At 54.8% G+C, this 17,354-nt stretch overlaps 1 protein-coding gene across 2 annotated transcripts in view; it reads left to right on the top strand.

Annotated features, from left to right (window-relative positions):
• Positions 1-8: 8 nt before the first annotated feature.
• The window catches only part of RNF213 (ring finger protein 213), a 45,853-nt gene continuing 28,507 nt past the window's right edge, over positions 9-17,354 (top strand). The window contains exons 1-22 of one of the 2 annotated variants that reach the window (XM_063176001.1): positions 9-168; positions 3,448-3,742; positions 4,156-4,788; positions 5,670-5,851; positions 6,451-6,609; positions 6,843-7,036; positions 7,200-7,480; positions 8,064-8,323; positions 8,924-9,112; positions 9,558-9,756; positions 10,404-10,462; positions 10,707-10,860; positions 11,338-11,484; positions 12,053-12,151; positions 12,792-12,914; positions 13,227-13,407; positions 13,960-14,133; positions 14,389-14,547; positions 14,839-15,452; positions 15,737-15,902; positions 16,439-16,656; positions 17,169-17,309. In XM_063176001.1, the coding sequence (XP_063032071.1) occupies positions 3,563-3,742; positions 4,156-4,788; positions 5,670-5,851; positions 6,451-6,609; positions 6,843-7,036; positions 7,200-7,480; positions 8,064-8,323; positions 8,924-9,112; positions 9,558-9,756; positions 10,404-10,462; positions 10,707-10,860; positions 11,338-11,484; positions 12,053-12,151; positions 12,792-12,914; positions 13,227-13,407; positions 13,960-14,133; positions 14,389-14,547; positions 14,839-15,452; positions 15,737-15,902; positions 16,439-16,656; positions 17,169-17,309 (4,512 nt within the window). In that variant the 5' untranslated portion in view covers positions 9-168; positions 3,448-3,562. Of the gene's footprint in view, positions 169-639; positions 747-3,447; positions 3,743-4,155; positions 4,789-5,669; positions 5,852-6,450; positions 6,610-6,842; positions 7,037-7,199; positions 7,481-8,063; positions 8,324-8,923; positions 9,113-9,557; positions 9,757-10,403; positions 10,463-10,706; positions 10,861-11,337; positions 11,485-12,052; positions 12,152-12,791; positions 12,915-13,226; positions 13,408-13,959; positions 14,134-14,388; positions 14,548-14,838; positions 15,453-15,736; positions 15,903-16,438; positions 16,657-17,168; positions 17,310-17,354 lie in introns of those variants that run through there. The other variant, XM_063176002.1, reaches the window with a different exon arrangement.

Below are 17,354 nucleotides of genomic sequence, written 5' to 3'. Positions count from 1 at the left end.
TCCTGCTGCCAGAGGTGCTGGAAGGGCTGCACATCTGCCCGGGAGCCTCATACCTGCACGGGAGCCTCACACCTGCACGGGAGCCTCACACCTGCCCCGGAGCTGCATACCTGCCCCGGAGCTGCACACCTGCTGGGGCTCCGGGTCCTGCCCGGGCTGCACTGAGCTGTGAGTTCCTTGCTGCACCATGGGGGTGCCAGGAGGGGGATAACGGGGCCATGGGGGTAAAACAGGCTGGTTGTTTAGGGATGTGTGTGTGCTCAAACCTGTGTGAGCGCTGCTGGCGGGCAGCGCTGCTGGGAGCCGTCTTGGGATGGGTCCTGCTGGGCTCCGGGAACTGTGCCCTCGCTTTTGAGTGCAGAATCCGCTTTGGCTGTCGGGATCAGCACAAAGCGCTCTCCTCCAACACAGCTGCCCTCCCTGCTGCTGCCGGGCCTGTCCTGTGCCCTGCCGGCCGGGGACACCGGCCCCGGGCACGGGGAGATGCCCGGTGGGTACCCGGAGAGGACCCCCAGACATGCCCGGCGGGATGGGGGCCGGGCAGGGCGGGACCCGCCGAGAGCCGCCCGGGGCCGGGATTGGCCGGGATCGGCCGGGGCGGGTCGGGGCTGGGCGGGGACCGTGACTGCAAAAACGAAAGTTGGCGGCTCGGCGGAGAAACGAAACTTATCCGGGCGGGACTGTGCGGAGCGGCGAACGAGCGGGCGCTGCAGGTGCCGATGCCCGTAGCCGTGCCCGGTGACTCGGTGAGTCGCGCTGCCGGGGCGGTGAGTGAGTGGCGGCACGGGGCACCGGGCCTGGGGGGCTGCGGGGCGGGGGCAGCCGCGGCTCCGGGTCCCGCTGCACCCTCCGGTGCCCTCCGATCCCCGATCTGCCCGGAGCCCTCCGGTGCGTGCCCGGGGACTCCCATCTCCTCCCCGTTCACCTGGGACGCCTCTCCCCTGTGTCTCTCCCCGGTTCCCGCCCTCGGTTCTCCCTTCTCCCCGGTTCCCGCCCCCGGTTCTCCCCGTGTCCCTCTCCGATTCTCCCCGTGTCCCCCCCCCCCCCCCCCCGTGCGTCGTTGCCCCCCCCGGTTTTCCCCGTGTCGCCCCCGGTTCTCCCGGTGCCCCCCGGGAGCCGCGCTAGCCCCGCCCCTCACATACATAACTGACTCATTTGCATACAACCGCTCCTTCCCCACGCCATTGGCTCATCCACCCTGCTCGTTTGCATATCTCCCGAGGGGGCGGAGAGCCACCAATCCGCGAGGCGCGAGAGCGGTCTATTTGCATACAGGCCCCGCCCGTTGGGCAGGCCCCGCCCAGCCGGGGTCGGCCCGGGCAGCGATCCCCGGCCATGGCTCGGCCCGGCCCGGCGGAACAAGGCTCCGGGCCCGGCGCAGCCCGGCCGAGCAGCCCCAGGCAGGGCTCCGGGAAGGCGAGCCGGGCCTCCGGTGGGAGGCGCGGGGGCGCGCTCGCTGTTTGTGTTGGTTTGCCTTTAAGCGCTGTGGTTTCTCTCAGCTCCCAGCCCGGCTCTCCAGCATCGCTCCCTGACAATAAAACGGGCAGAGGAGGAGGTGACGCGGCTGTGCTGCCTCACGCTGTGTGTGCCGGTGTTTGTGTCTGTGCCCCGGGCCTGTCTGTCCCCCTTGGCTGCGGGGCAGGGCCTGTGGGGCCGGGCTGGGCCCAGGGACTGGGCCGGGCCGGGCTGGGCCTGCACACGCTGACCGGGGCCTGCACACGCTGACCGGGGCCTGCACACGCTGACCGGGGGCTGCCTGTGTCACCTCTGGTGCCCGTGCGGCTCTGGGCTCTGCTCTGCCCAGCCCATCCCACTCTGCTCTGGTCCCAAACTCCCCTCCCAATCTCTCCTCTCAACCTCCCCGACCAGAGACAGTTTTCTTCACTTTGGAGTGACTGTCAGGAGACAGACAGGTGATTCAGTTGGTGACACATCCTACACAGTCTTCACGCTCAGGTCTCCAGTGTTGAAATAGTTTATTTTACCAATGAAGTAGTGCTGGTTTTTTGTTAAAAGACTGGTTGAGTCCTCCTTGACACAGAATTTCCGATTCACAGCTTGTTGTTAGATTCGGAACTCACCCCTGAACTCTGTTTGACACCACGCTAATTCTGACTCTGAACAGAGACAGAATCAAGTACACAACACGGTTCTGCTGGGGGAAATGTTTCCTAATCCTTTACTTGTTTAAGACCGAATGACCTGGGCCACCAGAATGGCTTCTGGTTTGTTGGCAGAGAGAATGTGGTCCTAGAAAAGCACACTAAATCAGAATGAAGCTGCTGCAGTCCACACAGGGTCAGTTCTTAGCACATCCCTCTGCACTCCAGCATGGCAGGGTTACAAACCTGGCATCTCCAGCTCTGGAATGCTGTAGGAAGAACATCCCAAGTAGCTGAGGTTCAAAGCTTTTGCTCTCAGAGCTGGGGTGGAGGCAGTGTGGAGGAGCCTGTGAAACCCCTGCAGAAGGCAGAGATCTGGGCCCAGAGCTACCCTTCCACAGGTTTTTGAAGGACTGGATCAAGCTGTGAAGATAAAAAGGGAGTTTCCTCTGCCTTCTTGGAAAGCTCTCAGCTGAGTGGGAGCGGTCACAGTGCCACCCAGAAGGCTGTGCCAGCTGGGAGGTGCCACTGTCCTGTCCCTGCTCATGCTGGGCTCCAGGCACTGGCACAAGCAGCTGCTTGCCAGCACTGCTGCTGCATTTGTGTCTGCAGCAGGCACAGGGATGGAGCTCCACATCACTGCTGGGGTTCCCTCATGATTGTGCGTCTGGAGAGGGCAGGAGGCTGTAAGGGTGAGTGGTGGCGTGGCTGGTGGGAGTTGAGCAGGGAACAACAACAACAACAACAACAACCAGCTCCTGTGTGTCCGTGACTTTGCCTGGGACAGTTTGCTGTTCCCAGGAGCTGTTTCAGAGCTGTGTTGGGTTCAGGATGGGCTCCTGCTGATAACAGCCCGATGGCTCAGCAGCTGTGAGCAGTGCCTACACTGAGCCAAGGACTCCCCAGGCTGCCCGGGCGGGGAGGAGCTGGCAGGGGCAGAGCCAGGAGAGCTGCCCCGGTGCCAGAGGAGGTTGCAGAGCACAGGGCATGGTGCTGGAGGAGACACTGAGGGGGTCTGGCCACTGCTGAGGGGGTGGCTGGGCATGGCTCAGGGGGTGGTGAGCAAGCACCCTGTGCAGCACTTGGTCTGGATTTTCCTTTATGGTTATTGTAATTTTCCTTTTCTGTCCTATTTAACTGTGTGTATCTGAACCCAAAAGTTTTGCCTTTTTTTCCTGATTCTCTCCCCATCCAGGGACTTGGAGTGACCTGGTCCAGTGCAAGGAGCCCCTGCCTGTGGCTGGGGTGGCATGAGATGAGCTTTGATGTCCCTTCCAACCCAAACCATCCTGTGACCCCTGGGGGGTGAATTTCCAGTTTACCAATTAATTTCCTTCCATTGCAGAGAGAAGAGAGGTGTAGATCCCCGCAGGCCCTGATGCAGAGGAAGAGGTGAAGGGAGAAGGTGCTGCTGGGCCTCTTCCACCACTGAAACAAAGGAGACAGAGGGCGAGTCACCGATGGACAGGGCAGGAGCTCTGCCTGACACTGCAGGTGGATCTCCCAGCTCTGCTGAGACACAGAAGGAGGAGCAGGGATCCTCACTGCTGGGGGATGCCACAGCTCCAGAGAGCCACACAGAGCCCTCGGCTCAGCGCGGGGCTGGCGACTCTGCCGAGGCGGCGTCCCTGCTGAGGAAGGTGAGGATCGTGCTGGGGAGCAGCTGTGAGTTGCTGCTCTCTGTGTGAAGTGAGCAGGCCAGGCTGCATCCCCCACTTCCCTCTGGCCACGCCGGGGAGCTGCTGCCTGCCTTCCTCCTGGAGGAGCTCGCTGTGCTTGCTGAGGCTGTGTGTGCGTGCAGATTACGTGAGTCAGCTGAGACACTGCAGGCTGCTCTGTGCTCCTGCTGAGCAAGTCTTGAATATTAAACCTACACAGCTCTCAAGAGTTATTTGCATTTCGCTGCTGGCCTTGTCCCTCCTCTTCCTGATCATTCCCTGTTAGCCCTGTGTTGCAGGAAGATGTCAGCACTTGCTGCAATGGAGGAGGTGACAAAGAATTGCTAAAGCAATGAATAAACACATTGTTGTCTTTGTTTTTCTTTTTTTAATAGAAAGGGAAGAAGACCAAAGCAAAGAAGTCCATCTCTGGGGAACAGGACTCTCTGCCTCCTCAAAGCACAGCACCAGCTCAAACCACAGAGCTGCCTGACACAGGTGTTGCTCCTCCAGAAACCCAACCCCCCGGCGGTGAGGGGGCAAACCCAGGTGCTGATGGACGTGCTGATGCCAGTGGAGATACACCTGGAGGCGGCAGGGATTTGGCACAGCTGGGGAAGGAAGCTGGCAGCCTGGGAGCAGAGGGGCTGAGCCCTGCAGAGCGCAGCAGCACTGCCGGGGGGGCTGCCCCAGCTGCCAGTGCCACAGCCCCGGGGGACGAGGTGAGGGCTGGCACAGCCCCGGAGCACGCGGGAGCAGCCAGGGACGATGTGGAGCGGGGCAGTGGTGCCCCTGGCCGGCCGCCAGCAGCCACAGCCGGTCCCCAGGCCCAGGGCAGCAGCAAGGAGCGGCTGCCAGCAGGGCAGGGAGCCGGGCCCTCTGCCAAGGGAGCCGTCCCTGGCAGTCCCAGGGCACCTCCTGCCCGGGGAGCCCCCCAAAGCAAGGCTGAGCCCAAGGCCTCCCCTGGGGCTCCGAGCCCGCCGGCTGGGAAGGAGCCCAAGCAGAAAGGGACCAGTTCCACTGCCAAGGTGAGTGTGGGTGAGCTCTGGCGAGTGTTCAGTGGGCACAGCTCCCCTCTGCCAGTGAGGCTGTGGAGCACCAGCCCAGGGGTACAGGGGTGAATTGAGGAGGCTCTAATTTGGGTTCTGTTCTCCTGGGTGCCAGTTGTAGCCCAGCTCTCACTCAGGGCTTGCTCAGATGCCCCCAGGACTGGGAGGTGTCTCTTCTCCAGCCAGCCATGCTCTCTGGAGAGCTCTGGGATCCCCTTGAATGAGGGGATTTGGTGCTTTGCAGGCGCCTGTGCTCTGCAGGCCTGGTAAGCTGGAGGTTGCTGTGGTTTCTCTTTCACTTTCTTTATGCCCCATCCTCTGGGACCTGGGGCTCACTGAGCAGTGTGTTTGGGTTGGGCTCCTCTCCATCCTGGACTGTTTTCCTTAGCCAGCAATTTCCCTCAGTGAGGGATCAGTGTTTGCAATGCTTCCAGGGGACTGAAGCTGCTGCTGCACCAGTGTTGGGGGGCAGGTGGGCAGTAGAGCAGAAGGTGCTGCACTGTTGATGGATGGTGTGGGCATCTTGACTCTGGTGGGCCAGAAGCCCTGGGAACATCAAACAGAAATGTAAGGGAGGAAACGAAAAGGAAATTGCATTGTTTAAAGGAAGTCATGCAAGACTGCAGGTGCAAGGCTGTGGTTAAGCAGTATAGCTGGGAAACATGAATAATGTGGTTATTGCTCAGCAATGAAAGATTTTACCCAGGGCTGTAAGAGTATATAAATGGAGTTGTAGAAACAATAAATGGCTTCTTGCTTGCACCAGGAGCCCCATCTCTCAATCACCAGCACACCAGGAGGAGATGCTGTGCTTCCAGGGGCTCCTGTTTCATTGGGCATTGTTTGTCTCCCTGATGCAGAGTGCAAACACAAAAGAGAAAAATCAGACCCCAGGTGAGAAAATGCCCAACGTGAGTGAGAAGACAAATCTGAACCAAGGAGCCAAGGCTGCCAGGAAGGAGAGTGCAGTGGCTGCTGCAGACAGCCCCAAGAACAAAAAGGAACAAAAGAACCAGAAACAGGTGGAAAATATTAAAGAAAGGTGAGAACAGCCCTGCTGCTCCCCAGCATTCTTCCTTAACAGGAGTTGCTGTGAGGAGGACTCAGGACTCCAGCCTGAGGTGCTGGGATGGGGTCAGTGCTTACCCTGGATATGTGGAAATGGAATTGTCTTGAAACTGAGGTGTAGTGGTTGTGCTTGACAGAACCAGTGTTGAATGGGACCTCAGCACAGGTGACGTCCTGGGGGATGTGTTGAACCTGCTTGAGCATCTGATGGACAAAAAAGAGATTATTCTCTTAGTTCTTGCTCTTATGAGCACCATGTGCTGCACCCACACAACGCTTCAGGTGAATAGTGTGAAGAGCTGTTTTGATGTTTGGCTTAATGTGTATGAGCTGGAAGGGGTGGGAAGTGTGACTCTGCTGGGCCAGAGCATCTCCTGCTGCCTTTAGGAGCCCCTTTTTCCTTTTTGCCCTGGGCTTTGCCCTAGGCCTGCTCAAACATCAGTCTGAGGGAACTGCTGCCCGAGTGCATGGGTCTTGCAGCCACTCAGCTGGTGGCTCCAGTGTGATTTGAGGTTTGCAGTGATTTGTGCAACTGAAAAACGCCAACAGAATCCCTTCTGTTCTTTGCTGCAGTTCTGTGAGCCGCACTGAGGGTGTCACAGTGTATTTCCATGCAATATTATCCAAAGACTTCAAGCTCAACCCCGACACTGATAAAGTGTTCATCAGGGCCCAGGGCATTCCTTCCTACGCCAGCTGGAAGGACAACATCTGTGAGCTGAACTGCACCAGGTGAGTGTCCCCTGCTCGGGTCCCTCTGGGGCCTCAGCCACTGTGCTGGGGTGGCTCTGTGCCCACAGCTGGGGCTGCAGCAAAGGGTTTCACCGTGGGGAAAGCTGCTCTGAAGTGTTCTTGTGAAAGAACAGTCACTGTTCCTATTAGAAATGGAGCAATGTGTGGAAGAGGAGGTCTGTAGATCACCTAACGTGTCCTTTGCCTGCCTTTGCTGTGTTTGTGTCCCCAAGGAGTCTGGGAGAACATGGATACCTCATTGAAGGCGCTGTAACTCTCAGCAGAGAAATCCTGGATAAATACATTCCTTACAAGTACTGGGTGTCCTGTGGGAAGGGGGATTATGAGTTCATTTACAAGAAGTCAGAATCCAATCAACACGTGAATCGCTGCTTGCTGATAAACAAGGCACTTCTCAACAATGGGGGTGAGCTCTGCTGCTGGACCTGCACCCTGGGGTGATCCCTGCTGTCCTGTGGCCCAGCATTCCTGCCAGGCAGCCCTGTCTGGGCTGCTGGGGGTATTGCTGAGGCAGCTGGAAGGGAAAAGCCCCTGATTGCAATGGTTATTTCCCTGTGATCCTGTTCCAGAGTGGCACCAGTACGATGACATTGTGTGTGCCAGGCCTTCCAAGTTCAAAAACATCTGGCAGATCTTAACTTTTGATAAAACCAAGGAAGTGGTGGAAGGGAAGAAAATAGCTGCCAATATTATGTTAGAAAGTATCTTCAGCATTCTTGGAACCTGGAGTCCTGACAATCTGAGGAATTTCTTCTACCAGCTGAGGCAGTTCCATAACGTTGCAGGAGCCCAGCGGGTGTTTGATGGCAAGGCAACGGTGTGGAGAGAGTTAAACTTCAGCACAGAGCAGGTAATCTCCCTTCTCTTGCACAGAGGCAGAAAACATTCTGTTACTGAACCCAAACTTTAATGTTGCTGTTGACCTTGCTGGGTTAATTTTGCTTTTCCAGTCAAAGTTCAGGCACAGAAGCAGTGGGGATCTTTCTGAGGTGGCTGTCACTGACTGCCCCGGGGGCTTCAGTCAGCCTGTGCACCTCAGTGTGGTTCTGAGACCCCATGGGGGTCAGCAGCAGGGCTGTGATGTGGTGACTTCACACCTGAGTGGGTTTATTGATTTCCTAAGCCTTGCCATTGTTTTGCTGCCAGTTGTTCTGTCACTGACAACTCTGCACTCATGTCTTGCTCCAAACCTGCCTGCTTTTTGGGGGAAGCTCCTGATCTTGTTCTAAGCAGTGATGCCAGCAGGGCTTCTGGAATCCAAAATTTCTTACTTGACATAATTAGGAAATGTGACAGAAATGCCACATTGCCTTCTTTGGGTGTTGGGGCTGCTCCTTCCTGTCCTGTGGCCTCGCTGGAACTGGCAGAAGACATTGGCTTCAGAAGAGAGACTAATGCTGTGCTTGCTTTGTTTCTTCTCTTCTTTGCCCCAGGTGAATGATTTGCTGCTAAAATACATGAAGAAAATAGCTGTCCCTTTCCTTGCACCAGAAGCAGCTCCAGAGGACAGAATCATCCAAAGCAAGCTGGCTCTGGGGCTCACCATTGTTGTGGTAGTTGAGAACTATTCATTCTCAGTACCTAAAAGTGACCTGGCCGACCTGTGCAGCCTCCTGTGCTTGGATCAGGTGTCACCACAAGATGTACAGGATGAGATCCATCACATCAAACAGGCTTTTGCAGGAGTTACCAGGTAAGTGCTCCATGTACCTTCTAACTGACCAGGCTGGTGTTGCTTTGATAAAGCAACAGGAATCCAGCTCTCTACTGCCAGAGAACCTGAGAAAAAGCTACATTTGAAGGTATTAAAATACCTCAGTTCCAGCCTCCTGCCTGAAGCAGGGCTAGCATCCAGGCAAGGCTGCAGTGCACCATTCCACACTCTTTAGTTGCTTTCCCTGGAGTGCCTGTCTGCCAGGTTGTGATCTGACTGCTTAGCTGGAGCTGGATGTGGCGTGCTTCACTCACACAGCTGCAGCCATTGCATTTCTTTCTGGAGCCCTTCTCTGTGTGGCTGTCACAGGGCTGGGGAGGCTGTAGCTGAAGGATTGGGTCTTCCCAGGGCTCCAGCAGCAGGGTCTGTGCAGGGAGATTCAGCAACATTGCAGCTCTGGGCCTTAAACCTGCGCAGGTACCTTCTGCAGTGAAGAGTGGATGGAGCTGAAATAATGCCCAGAGGTTAATTAAAGGCACACAGAGAGATTGAAATGTAGCCTCCCACACCCCTAGGGTGTTCTCAAGGCTGGGATAAAGCTGCTCTTTCACTCAGTGTGTTTGTTTTGTTTTTTTTTAGCTTGAAGGTCGACCTGACAAACTTGTGCCAGAGGTGCCTTGAGTGTAACGTGGAGCAGTGGGTGTGGGTCCTTCCCCTTCTGCACTCCTTTGCTGCTCCCCTGCAGCAGGAGCATGGGCTGCTGGAGGAGGATGCCTGGGCAGGGCTGGAAGGGCTTCCATTTGCTGAAATCAGGAGGAAGCAACATGGGTGAGTTTTCCAGAGCTCCCAGTGCACTCCTCATCTCTTTGTTTGTTTGTTTGTTTTTCCCTCCCTCATTTGTAAAGAGCATGAAATGTAGCACGTTTGGGGTATTTGGGCACAGGCACACTGGTGGCTCAGAGGTCACTGAGTGTAGCCCAGCTGGGCACAGGGTGACCCCTCAAACACAACCCCCCCAGTTCTGCCAGCCAGGGAGCAGGTGGGAGCTAAAGCTGCTCCTCTTGAGTAGAGTCTGAGCAAGACCTGGAGTTTCTCTTCCCTGAGTGCTTGCGCTCAGTGGTTTGGTTCTGCAGTGCCACCCCAGGGACTCCCACTGATCTCAGCTGCAGGGACAGAAGCACAGGAATGAGGAGGAGGCTCCTGTGTGGGCTGCACAAGCTCAAGGCCCTTTGTTCCTTGGAATGCTGAAGATTTTGTTTTGTCTCCCCTCCAGAGGGACCCTGCTGGCACGAATGAGAGAAAAGAAGCACCTGATGGAATTTGATGGGACTCTGGTCAAGTCCTGGCTCTGTGTGCTGCCCCTGGGGAGCCTGGCTGAGTTCATAAGAGACTTCTCCAGTGAGCTCTTAGTTACCCTTCAGGGTGTTCTGTACAGGCTGGAGAATGTTGACCTCTCGTGGAGCCGCTCTCAGGTTTGTCATCTGGCAGCTTTGCCCAGCTCTGGGATGAGGGCTCACACTGGGCTCCTGGCTGTCCTTGGGCAGAACTGAGCACCACTGAGGGCACTGGGCTGGCAGCAGGTCACAGCACAGAGAGCTTCAAACCTGGCTGAGAGCAAAAACAGCTGCTCTGAAGTCAGACACTCCTCGGGGGGAGAGTTGGGGTTATCTGCAGCAAAAAGTGGTGTTGGCATTGTTGAGGGGAGGGTTTCTTAGCTGCATTTGCTCTTGGTTAGTGATGGCAAATATTTCATTCCTGACCTCTTCAGACATCTACTGAAACTGATTTTTGCACAGGAGGGTTGGGCAAGAGGCTGCTGGTTTGGGAGATTTTCCTGCTGTTGTGAAAACTCTTGTGTTGATGTGAGGACAGCAGGAGTAGGGCCTTGCAACTAATAATAGATTTGAGACCTCCAAATTGCAAGTACAGCTTGGGTTTGTGCATATAAAAGCTGCCCAGGTATTGGCTCTGACATCCAGTAAATAAGCTCTGCTGTTTTACAGTGTATTTATAAGAATGTTGGAGAAGATGCAAAAGAATAGTGAGTTCCTTCTTCCTCAGCTAATCAGAAATCAGTCTGTACAATTTCTTCCACAGTTTCATATTTTTGTCTTTCCAGTCTCAGATAGAGGAGATTCTCAACGCAGTGCTGAGTGCCTTGGATGAGCCCCCAGCCAGGTAAGTGCAGTGCACCTCTGTGACAGCATTGTCTGCCTCTGCACCAGGGCTGGGGCCCTGCTTGTGTGCCTTGAAATCTCTGTGGAGAAAACAATCCTGGAGTTCTATCCCAATTTTAAATCCAGCTGAGGGAGGCAGCTGCCACACCATGTTGAATTTGGTGGGGTTTTTACTTTGTTTTTATTTCTTTTTATTTTTCCTCTGAGCAGAAAATTAACTGTCCCTCTGTGTTGCTGCCCTGCAGAGCTCTGGGGGCTGCTTCTTGGCAGGGCTGCTTGTCCTGCTGCCTCAGGCTGCACGAGAGGCTCTGCAAAGCTGCCAGGACTGTGAGCTTGTTCCTGCTCCCGGCCTCTGCTGCCACCCTGATTGCCAAGGTTGCCCAGCTTCAGCCCCCAGCTGTGAGTACCAAGAACTCTTGACTTGATGCCAGCAGGGTACCCAGAAATGTCACAGGAGTGGCACAACACGCTGGGTTTGGGTCAGACCCAGTCTCAGTTTGAAGAATTCACACTCTGAGCAAGACTGTGATAATCTCAGAGAGGTGTGGAGTCACCTGATGAGTTTGGTTCTTATTGAAAATAAGGTCAGGTGCTCAGGTTTGCTGTGATAAGCTTTGTTTTAAGGCTGGTTTTGTTTCCCCTTAAACATTTGCTGTCTTTACTTCCTGGAACAAGCTTAAGCACAACCTGCCTGTAAGCACTGCACTTTCCCAGCCTCTGCTCTTTATTCAAGCAGTGCTGGGTCTGTTGCTGGGCCCTTGTGTGTTCTGGGTGTGTTTGGGCCTTCTCTTTAGAAATACTGATTTAAATCAGTTGTCCATTGCTGTCCTGCTTGAGCTGTGTTTATTTTGTTGTCTTCCCCTCTGTGTGGGGCAGGTTCCAGGGGATGCTGTGCAGGAAGTGCCAAGGCTGCTCAGTGGAGCTCTGAGGGAAGCTCGTGCCTGGTTCAGAAACGTTTTAAAGGAGAAATTACTGAAGGAGTACCTGCACCACGTGGCCTTCTCTTTGTTCTTTGAGCTTCGGGTCTGTTACCTTCTGATAATGTCAGTACAAAGGGGCTTTGCAGTGGCTTAGCCAGGGTCCTGAGTCTGCTGCTCAGAGCTCTTTGCTGGGCTCTGCAGCTGTGGCTGGGTGAGGAATGGGTGGGATGGGCAGTGTTGGAGCTCACCTCTGCTCTGCTCATCCTTGGTGTTGCTGAAGGCACTGCTGGGGTGAGGAGCTGCCCCTTGGTGTTGTCCTGCTCCCAGTGTGTCCCACTGGTTGTCCTCAGGCCTTCCAGCAGGCAAAGCTCAGAGCAGCCCTGCCAGTCTGGGCTGCTGCTCCCGGCCCTCCCTGGGACAGTTTGCAGCAGCAGGGTGGAAGTGGCTCATCCAAAACTCTTCTTCAGCAGCTGAGACACTTACACACTGTTTGGGCTTAGAAGCTGCCTTTTGCGGCTCTGGGAGTGTTCCTTTTCCTCAGGGTGGAAACATCTGGAAGGGCTGCAGGCTGTCTGAGGCGTGTGGGGCATCTCTACATTGTTCTTTTCATTTCCTTTCTCTGTGAAATCCCAGCACTCAGTGCTTTGGGTTGGTGTGCTTGTCCCCTGCAGGCCTGGAATAAGTTTGTGACTATCAGCTTTCCAGATGAGCAGTTCACCCAGACCTGGAGGAACACTTTACTTGCAGATCTGAAGAAAAGAATCCAGCAGGTAGGGGAGACTCCAGGCAGCCTTGGCTGCTGTCCAGAGCAGATGCAGTGGCTTGTGCTGAGCTTGGAGCAGGACAGGTGCAGAGTGGCTTTGGCCATGACAAAGTCCCACTCTGTAACCTTGGTCAGAGGCCTGGCTGCAGGTCCTGGTGCTTCAGGGGAAATCCACATTCTGAACAATGGGGTCACCTCTGTGGGTTTAAGAACCAGCGAGTGCAAAGTAAACACCATGGGGCTCAGAGAAGCCAAGTTGGTGCCTCTCTTTTCATTCCTTGTGCTGTTCAGGCTCCCAAATGCACACCCAGTTGTGTTAGTCCCTTCCAAAGTGACACTGTCCATCTCCTCATCTCCTTCCTACAGCAGTTACACATTTCCTTAAGCCATTGATTTTCACAGTGAAATCAGGAAACAAATATTTTCTGCTGTGAGCTTGGCTTGGAGAGGTGGGTATTAAGTAATCACACTCTTTAGATGGAAGTCATTAAAGTCTTTTCCAAGCATTTATTTGTTTGATCTCTCTCCCAGGCCCTCAGAAATGGGCTGATGTTCAGGTTCCTTTTATTGTCCTGATAGCGGCACTGCTTCATGCTGCCAGGAGAAACACTTTTGAGTTGATGAGAAATCTCCCTTTTGCCCTTCAGGAGCCTCCAGTGAACCAAATCTTGGTGTACTGCTGTCAGCATCCCCAAATCACACAGATGGACCCCTCCATCAGCTGGTGCTTCCACAACTGTGCTGTAGAGGCTGTGCCTGCAGCTTGCCAGGTATGGTGTGTGCCCTGGTAGGGGAAGGGAGGAGACAGAAAAGTTAAATTCCCCAGCAATTCTGTTGCACAGGGGTGTGCCTCGTGGTGGAAGGGGAAGGTGGATGTTGCTTGAGCTGCTGTGGGTTGTTTGTTAAAGCAACAACAAAAAATATCAACAAGAAATCAGGAAATGAGGTCCGTGAGGAAGATTTGTAATGTGTTTCCACTGTGAGCTCTGGAGTCAGTTGTGTCACAGGGCTGGTTTGGCAGGCACAGACCCAGCGGGACCCCAGAGTCTGACCCACCCCTGCCCCTCTGTGTGCCCTGGCAGATGCAGAGCAATCTCCTGGAGCAGATCTCTGCCTACAACATGGGCCAGTTCAGCCAGCTCGTGTCTGCTGTCATTGTCAAGTCGTGGCCAGTCAGGCCTGGGCAGTCTGAGGGTGATTTTGATACGATTCTGCACCACCTGCTCACGTGGCCTGACATCAAACATACCTTCAACTTTAATGGTAGGTCTGGAGTTGGGTTTTAGGAGGCCCTGAGAAGCTTTTCTCTGCCCCACTGCTGCCACTGCACAGAGCAGCAGAGAGGAATTGTCCTGCTCTTGTTTTAGTCCCTATCTCAAAGCTTGAACTGTTCAGCTTGGAGAGGGAACTCTTTGGGTTTGGAGAGGGAAGGCCAAGGAAGAGGGAGCCATTATTCCACTTCTAATCCACTGCAGCTTCCTCACGATTTGTGGACCATAACTTCTTTCTCTGAGGAGTTCTCACAAGTTATTGGCACACAAAAATGCCCAAAGAGTTGGCCAAGTGAATGGATCCTAGTGGCTTTTGTTTGCCCCACAGGGTTTGGGTCCGGGCTCTCCGTGGAAAGTTTCCACATTTCTGTCCTAAATTCCTGGCTTTGCTCAAAAAGACATGAGGGGTTGGAGGGTGGTGTGAGTCCACAGGCTCTTGGGTAGGGGTTCAGTAGGAAATGGAAGGACTCTGTGCCATGGCATGGAAAAGTTCCCGATTCTCCCTGTTGTTTGGGAAACATGACATGCTTTGTGTCTGGAACAGGAACAAACAGAAACCTCCTGGACAAGCTGACAGAGGAAGCCAAGGATGTCATGGCCATAGCAGACTCTGTGCTCACGAGTGTCACCGACGACATCCACAGCGGCTGCATCCTGGTGAAACACCTGGAGCAGGTGTTCCAGCACCAGGAGCAGTTCCTCTGCATCTGGGAGACAAGTGAGGGATGGCTTCAAAGGGGCACGGTTGGCTGAGAGCATCACTGTGGTGATGTTGGGGATGCTCAGGAAGGGGTTGGGAATGCTCAGGAAGTGCTGCAGCACTTTGGAGTGCTGTCCCTTAGCCTGGGCAGGGATCTCCCAGCTCCAGTTGGTGTTGTCACTGCAGGGTTTGTGACTCTGCAGTTCCCAGCCCGAGTTGGGATGCAGGGCTTGGGAAGCTCTGCTTTGTGACTACAGGTGAGTTTTCTTTCAGAGCACCAGCAACGACCAAGTGAGGAAAAGGAGCTGCTCCAGAGAAGCCTGAAAGAGCTGCTGGCATTGAGGCATGAGGAAGTCACACAGCTCAGAAGAGAGGAAAAAGCAGTAGGAACCTTCCTGAGCATGTGCAGGAAGGTGCAGAAGTCTGTGAGAGGTAGAGTTCTGGGGGAGCAGTCTGGAAGTGGCAACTCTAGAAAACAGCATTTTCCTTGAAAATCCCTTGGCTTTGGGAGCAGGTTTGATTCTAAGCCCCAAAGTGAGGGTGAGGAGGGGTGGGGGAAGTAAAACCAGAGCATTGAGGGGATCAAGCGAGTGATTGTGCATCAAATGACACTTGGAGGGGTCCACCTCCCTGGTAGCATTTTGTGGCTTGAGGAGGGGGATGAAGGGAGCTGGAATCAGCCTGCACCAGCTGATCTCCCTCTGGCCTGTCTCTGGTTTACAGTGAATGTTGGTGAGGTGGCATTTCAACACTCCAAAGATCTTCGCTTCAAAAGACTGAATCAAGTTGTGGTGCTGGGAAAGAGGCCCCTGCAGACCTTCTACAGCCTGAGCCCTGAGCTGAAAGAGTTTGTCCACAAAATGCACTCTTTCAAGGACAGCCTGATCTTCCAGCAGTTCTGGGAGGAGGCAGCACAGAAGGCAGGAGAGGAGTATGTGTGTGACAGTCCAGAGGAGGATGAGGAGGAGGACGAGGATGAGGAGGAGATTGCTCCTGAGCTGGACCTTGATGAGGTTTTGAACAGCGTGATTCGCCCTTGCTTTGACAGCTATGCCATGCTGTATGATGATCTCAGATCAGGAAGTCTCACGCTTTCTGCAGTGGATAGAACTTTCCAGGAATTTGCAAATCATCCTGAGGATCTCAGGGTGGAGCTGAACACCATCTGTGGCCTTCAGCCTGCAGAGGACAGAGGCTGGGTTGACCTGCGAGTGCAGCAGATCCAGCAGTACCATGAAATGCATTTAACCTTGGAGGCTGCCAAGATCATTGCCCATGTCAAAGAGAGTTTAGGCCTCTCTGGTGACTTCAGTATCCTGGAAAACTTGTTGCATATAGTAAGTATCCCTGACCTTGGCTTTGTACTATCAGGGTGTTGGCTAAATTTGAACCTTCCCACAAGTCTACCTCACTTTTTCAGAGCCATTCCTTGAAGCAAAATGGTTATTTGAGGTAAAAATCAGATGTTCCAAGTGCTTTTGTGTAGTCATTCCTTAAAGGGAGGTGATGATGTTGCTCTGTTGGGGTGTGGCTTTGCAGAGGGCTTTTCGTTTCCCTTCTGTAGAACCAGTGGCATTCCCAATTCCAGACTCAGCGTGTGTTTGCACCATTTGCTTTGCAGACAGAAAAGCTTCAATCCTACAAGACCCAGAAGCTGGATTCCATCAGCCCTGAGCTCGTGCAAGCCAAGAAGCTGCTGCAGGGGATCACTGTGCCCCGCCGTGGCTGTCTGAGGGAGCTGGCCCAGCAGAAGGAGTTTGTCTGCTGGGTCAGAGAGGCACTGAAAGGTGTGTGCTGCTCAGCCAGGAATCACAGAGTACGAGAAGGGATGGCAGATTGTGTGGGGGCAGAAGGAACACTGAATCCCTGACCCATCTGCTTTGTGCAGCTTCTGGTGTTGAGAGTTCCATCTCTGATGGGTTTTGGTGTGCAGTGTGCTATGAGGACCTTTTAAACGTGCCCAGGCACTGGTGCAGCACACAGGGACCACCCTGCTGGGAGCTGGGCTGGCCTGGAGGGCTTCAGCAGCTGCTGCTACTCGGTTCAGACCTGTTGTTTCAGGGGATGAAGCTGTGTGTGTGCCAGCTGTGCTGTCTGTCCTGCACAGTTCACCTGAACACACCCCCAGGCACTGCTCCCATCCTGGATCTGGGCCTGTGGGGATCCTTGGATGGATGGATGGCCAGGGAGGGCTGATGGGGAGGGGGCAGTTACCCAGGAGCTGCCGTTCCAAACTTTCTCCCTGCATTTCCTATAGAGGGTGTGATGAGGGCTGCTATGGAGCTGCCTCACACGTTGCTCACTCCTGTGTGCCTCATTTCAGACATCAACGAGCTGAAGGTGTTTGTTGACCTGGCCTCCATCTCGGCGGGGGAGAACGACATGGACGTGGACCGTGTGGCCTGTTTCCACGGCACTGTGCACGGCTACTCCTCCCTGCTCTACGAGCTGCGCCACGACTCGGGCTTCGAGGACTTCATGCGCTGCTTGCAGAAGCTGTGGCGAGCCCTGGACAGCGACGAGACCCTCCCTGAGAAACTGGTGAGTGCTGCTGGAGCGGGGCCTCTGCATCCTCCTGCCTCTCTGCCTTCCAGGAGTGGCTGAAGTTGGGCTGCACTGGCCAAGTGGCACCTGTGACTCTTGTTATTGGAGGAAAAACAGCTGATATTCCTGTGGCACTAAAGTTCCCTGCAGCAGCTGTAACTGGTGTTTCTGCAGGGCACCATGAGGCTTTCCAGTGTGATGTGGTGTGGCCTGGCTTGTGAAAGTTTGGTGGGGAAGAGGGGAGGCAAATGCCTGGGACCTCTTACATGTTGCAGCAGGGTCTGCCTCTGTAGCAGGAGGTGTTGGAGCGCTGTGGGCTCTGTTCAGCCTCCCATGGAGTGGGTAAGGAAGAGCTGTGTCGAAGGAGCAGGCTGAAACCAGTACTCATTCCTTTCTTCCTTCTCCATTACAAAACTCTCGTGCCAGCCCAAGCTGTTTGTCCTGGTCAGGTGTGAGCAGAGATCACATTTCAGAGCAGATGGGCAGTGCAGTGTCTCCTCTCCCCACAGCGTGCTTCGGCCCAGCACCTGGAGTGGCTGAAGACAGTGAAGGAGAGCCATGGCTCCGTGGAGCTGTCCTCGCTGTCCCTGGCAGCTGCCATCAACAGCAGAGGGGTCTACGTGCTGAGGGCCCCAGCTGATGGCCAGAAGGTGAGGCTGAGGTCACTCAGCTCCCTCTGCCCCTCCTGCCCGGGG

Source organism: Melospiza melodia, chromosome 24 (genome assembly GCF_035770615.1).
Source record: "Melospiza melodia melodia isolate bMelMel2 chromosome 24, bMelMel2.pri, whole genome shotgun sequence".
NCBI lineage: Eukaryota > Metazoa > Chordata > Aves > Passeriformes > Passerellidae > Melospiza > Melospiza melodia.
The sequence above is the reverse complement of the archived record's forward strand: the minus strand, read 5'-3'. Positions and strand labels throughout refer to the sequence as shown.